This window comes from Limulus polyphemus, unplaced genomic scaffold (assembly GCF_000517525.1).
Source record: "Limulus polyphemus unplaced genomic scaffold, Limulus_polyphemus-2.1.2 Scaffold1563, whole genome shotgun sequence".
Lineage (NCBI taxonomy): Eukaryota > Metazoa > Arthropoda > Merostomata > Xiphosura > Limulidae > Limulus > Limulus polyphemus.
In genome coordinates this window covers 45,606-50,993 of record NW_013667173.1, presented here as the reverse complement: position 1 = coordinate 50,993, position 5,388 = coordinate 45,606, and the positions used below count along the sequence as shown (strand labels likewise).

The window sequence follows — 5,388 nt, the reverse complement described above, 5'->3', positions numbered from 1 at the left end:
TATCGATGATGCTTTTCCATCTAACAATCAGGTTGTTAATACCCTGATTAAAGAAATAACTTGGCTTTGAAGCAAAAAACCTGTTGATTTCCTCTTTAACACCTTCCACATTTGCATATGTTTTCCTATTAAGATGGTGTTGCAGCGAACGAAGAAGATGGTAATTTGATAATGCCATATCTGGAGAAAATGGTGGGTGGGGGAAAACTTCCCAACCCAAATCCATAATCTTGTTTGCATTAAACATGCCACATGTGGGTGTGCATTGTCGTGGAGAAGAACACCTTTCCAATTGATAAGTGAAGGACGTTTCTGGTGAAGGGCTTGATTTAAACGTTCCAGTTGCTGACTATAGACCTCTGCATTGACAGTTTGCTGTGGATTGAGTATTTCGAAATGAATTACTCCTTTGATGTCCCACCAAATGCAAAGCCTCACTTTCTGCTGATGAAGTCTAGGTTTTTGGGTTGACAGTGGTTTTTCTCTAGGACTGAGCCATTGTTTTTGGCATTTATTATTACGTACCAGAAGAGATGAAGCAACATTCACACGTTGGAAACGATGATCATTGGAGAGTTCATGAGGCACCCAAACACCTTCTTTATGGAGTTTTCCCATATTCCTTTGATGTTCACGTACTGTTTCATGAGAGACATGCAATTTCAGTGCCATTTCACGAGTGTGTTGCCTTGGGTGAGACTCAACAAGTATCTTCAGAGCATCAATATCAATTCCAACATGACGGCCCTTGCCATCAAAGTTTTTAAAGCTAAAGCCACCTGAACAAAATTTACTGAACCATCGTTGACACTTAAAAATGTTCAAAACATTTCCATAAACTTCTTTGATATTCTTTGTGGCTACAGAGGCATTGTTTCCTTTCTTGTATTGAAACAGCATTACATGCCAAATATGTGTCTCGTCATGTGCAGTCACTATAAGGGATTAGAATATACTGTACTTTACACTTTATATAGGCTACACTAACGTGATGTTTAAGCGATTTATATATGATGTACGTTTCTTGGGGGGTGGTTAATGAAAGTGTTCCAAAACTCGACATTAATTTCTTGATGACCTAATATAAATTGTACAGTATTAATTTCTAGAATATGTGCAACAAATAGGATCTAAAAAATCAATTAGTTATGTGGTTGAGGTTTACATTTATAGCGCATGATGGTGTTAAATTTAACCCTCTGTTCATGAGGTTTGTCAATTTGAAGTTGTACGTAATCAAGTTTACTATAATTTTGAATTTACTATGACATTTTGTTGGGTAAAGCTGAGTTTATAAATATTACATTGTAGTTGCTTCTGTTGAAAAATAAATAAAAACAAGGATTTGTAGCACCCACTAACACTCGAAGCAGCTTATGCTAGATTACACGTTCTTCCAAAACCCTCATCGACTTTTAGTGTCCAAAAAAAAAGAATTCAATGTAGCTTTCAATTATGCATTTTAGAACACAAAAAATATATCAGTTGCTAGAATAGAATATTATAAAAACTAGAGTAAGTTACTTGGCTTTCTAATTGAGCTACAAATCAGTTTAAAAATTCCATAAATATTCAGAGCAACAAAATATGACCATCGCAACCAAATCATTTCACTGACTACTGCAGGAAAACTAAAGGTTGACTCCTAAATGTATGTAGATGAGAATTTGCTCTTTCTATTGGCCATAATCCCTAGAAGGTTGATTAGCAAACAATTTCAAAAGTCAGTGAAAGAGGGGAGAGGTGTCTCGAGTGGGTTTGACATATTTGTTGATATCAAGAAGAAAGTTCAAATACTAGATTCTTATTTGTAATTTTGTACAGCTTGTGACTGTAATTACCTGAAAATTGTAGCAGCATATTATTGAAGTAAGAAATTCTGAAGTTGAGATATAAGAGCTCGGGTGTGTTACTGACCCAGAAAAATAAAGATTGAGAATTCGTAAATATTTCTTTGAATTATAAATTACATTTTCATGCCAAGTTTATTGAGATGCATTGATAATAAAGTTGCTTAACCCTTTCACTATGCACTCGGTGGATTATGCCGACCTCATGACCCCAAAATGACCATTGGAGTTTCTATACTATAACTTTTAATATGTTTTGTGTATTTTTACAAAACTTTTCAAGCTTTTAGTAAACATTCCAAGTCTTTAGTGGACAAAAACCAGAATTTTTAACGAAGTATTTTAACTAAACATTTGTCCATAAATATATGGAGTAAGAGTGTTCATTTCTGTGAGAGCAAAATGATTTTCATGTTAAGATTAAAAATGTTTCTTCATCTGAAAATTTTCAAATTTCACTTGCACAATCTCTAAAACCTCCTAAATAAATATCAAACATTTTTTTCCCCAAAAACTATATATTTTTTTTATTTCCTCTATCTTAACCCTATGTGGGGTTGGTCTATTTGACCAATTTTGTAACCACCATAAACAATTAGGAAATAAATATAAATTACTCTTTTTTTCTTTCTAGAATGACTGCAAATTGTAAAAAGAAATCACAATTGTTTATCCTAAATAGCTTAAAGCTTGTAACAGTATACATCTGTTTATACTTAATTTTATTGATTTATTGAATTTTTAATTGTGTCCAACTAATAATCACACTGCACAAGTTGTAATTCACTTGGCAACTGTGCAGCTCACATTACCATATTGAATGACATAATGCACAAGCTGCTCAAAAGCATATCTCGTGAAGAATTATTATTATTTTGCCTTATCTAGTCTAACCTTACCTAACCTAACGAGTTTCTAATTTTTATATTTTAGTTATACCTTTATGATAATAAAGAATACACATGGAAAAACAAGTAATATAGTACTTACCTGGGTTCTTGTGTTTTTTGCAGTCATTTATCAAATTCCCAAATCTTTATTGAACATACTTTATTAAAATTTTTTTGTCTCATTTTGTGAAGATACACTTAGTACTTTCAGACTTATAATATGTAAAGTTTCATGTTTACATGTGGCTACAAGGCCAGTTGAAATTACTTAGTCCATATACAAAGTTAAAGTGACATTTTTTAATCTACCCTCTACGTGTTCATTAGCAGTAATGATTTTACCAATTAAACCTATATCTCCTATACAAAATGAATGAAATTCAATAACGATGCAGGTTTGAATTGAAAGTATTTCAGATTTGACAGATTCTTTAATCACAGGGTGAAATATCTATGTAATACTGAACATATCATTAATAGAACTAGCATTGTCACAACTAGAAACAATTAGATTCCTTATCATTTTTAGTGCAACTTTGAACGAAACCTTCACACTTTGTTATTTCTCTTTGAATGATCCCCCTCTAAAAGAAACACTTCCCGTTAATTTATTATAAGTACAGCGTAACACTTTTAGAAACCTTATATACATACATGCTCTCTAACAACTACTGGAGTAAACTTCTTGTTAAACAAGTCTTAGTGATAGTTTATACATGACTTTCATTAAAATGACCTTCTAATTCTTTTTTTTTTAATTTCTACCTCTTCAACATTGGCTGCAGTTTTAGCAGACGTTTCCATAAAAATTAGACCATGTTCCCTAGCAAATGCTTCTCCTTCTTCTTTCTTTACCTCTCTCCTTGATTCTAAGTCACTGAAAAGAAATTTTTGTATATATATAAATTAAGACCAACTGTTGCAAGTTCAGTAGTGATATACGTACACAAGCAGAAAGAGTCTCAAAATTGTGGAGAACTGTTTTTATCTTAATTTGTAGATTATGTGCAATGGGGTGCAAAAAGGATTCTTACAGATAACAGTTGTAAGGTAATATTTAATTTATATATATATTGAACACACTGTATTCAAAATATTTTCTTGTTGAGACTGTTGAATATAAACCAATAATTTCTATCACAGTCAGTTAGTATCTCAGAACAGAAAATATTTGTTTGTTTTGAATATAAACACAAAGCTTCTCAAATTCTATCTGCACCAACCATCCCAAATATTGAACTGATAGACTAGAGGAAATGCAATAAGTCAACAGTACCCACAGCTAATTATTGGGCTACTTTATTCAATAACATGCATACATGATCTCAAAGTAAGTAGCATGATTTTTTTTCAATCAATATGATACAAAATATGGACCCTTGAATCCACACTCCTGCACACCAATCACTATTCCACATTCAGTCTCAACAGAAAATGAAGTAAATTCAAAATACTAAGTGTGGGAAGAAAAATCAAATGCAGACATTAGTCAAACCATAATCTAATAAATTCAAAGTAGTCAATCCCTTAGTTTGTCCATTTATTAACAACTGAAGAACAAGTAAGGTTATATAATCTGTGAGATTCGCATGCCACTAGCCTTTAGATAACTCCTACCTAAATACACGTTTAACGTGAACTGCGCTGGAGCATGATGACATCATCATACGATGAACCGACTCCACCAATAGGAAGATGACATAACCTCCATGTGCAGTAACTCTCCCTATGAACTCATGATAACTTCATTCTTAGAAGAGGCAAGAAAAAAAAAAAGGTGCACCAGAAGTGGGGAGGTCAGGTGGGAATGTGTTAAGAGCTGAGTATCTCTTAGAATTATATTTTCAGATAACTCACCTCTTTACACAGAAATGCTAGAATCCCATGTTGACGTAGTGGAAGGGCTGGTGTACAATTTTACCTAGGTGAGCTCCCTTCCAAAAGCACCTGAATGGAAGCCCATGGAGTGTGACATCTGATGGCAGAGGTTACATTGAGGCATGCTTGTGGGAGACCTCATCTCCTCTCAATCAGGGTATATTCTTCTCCTGAGATGAAAGGAAAGGAAAAGCAAAAAAGCCTGAAGTGTTATAGGGATGGGCAGAATGTTTTCATGACCAACTGAGTACTTACATACAAGTGGTCAGTGAACCAATGTATGTAGTGGATTAGACCATACAATCTATGCTCATCTCAACTCTACTGGACAGGCTATGGCTACAAGAGGAGAGCATAGCAGCTATGTGAGGGGTAACCTCAACTACACTGACAGTGTCACCACCACTAACAGGACATGGGAGTCAGGCGAGGAAGTCAGTCAAGAAGAGAGGACAGGGGAAGAAAACATCCTGTGGTACCAGGAAAGGCAAAATGTAGTGGACAACACTGTCCAATAACCAGCAATGATGATGAACAAGAAACCATGGATGAACAGTCAATGAAAAAAAGGCAGAAAAGTGGTTCACAGTAGGACAGTCAGGAGGAAGGGAATGGCAAATGGAACAACAACAACAAAATAAAAACAAAGTGGAAGGGTGATAGGAATGAGACAAGAGGAAGGCTACACAACAGGAAAGTCTGACCTGATGGGCAATGAGCCTGACAAATTCCACAAGTGAAGGGGAAGGGATGGCATCCCTTGATAAAAA

At 34.5% G+C, this 5,388-nt stretch overlaps 1 protein-coding gene across 1 annotated transcript in view; it reads right to left on the bottom strand.

The window, feature by feature from the left end:
• The window catches only part of LOC106464111 (ras-related protein Rab-2-like), a 32,742-nt gene that overhangs the window by 5,475 nt on the left and 21,879 nt on the right, over positions 1 to 5,388 (bottom strand). The window contains exon 5 of the mRNA XM_022391780.1: positions 3,506 to 3,617. Within this exon, the coding sequence (XP_022247488.1) occupies positions 3,506 to 3,617 (112 nt within the window). The remainder of the gene's footprint in view (positions 1 to 3,505; positions 3,618 to 5,388) is intronic.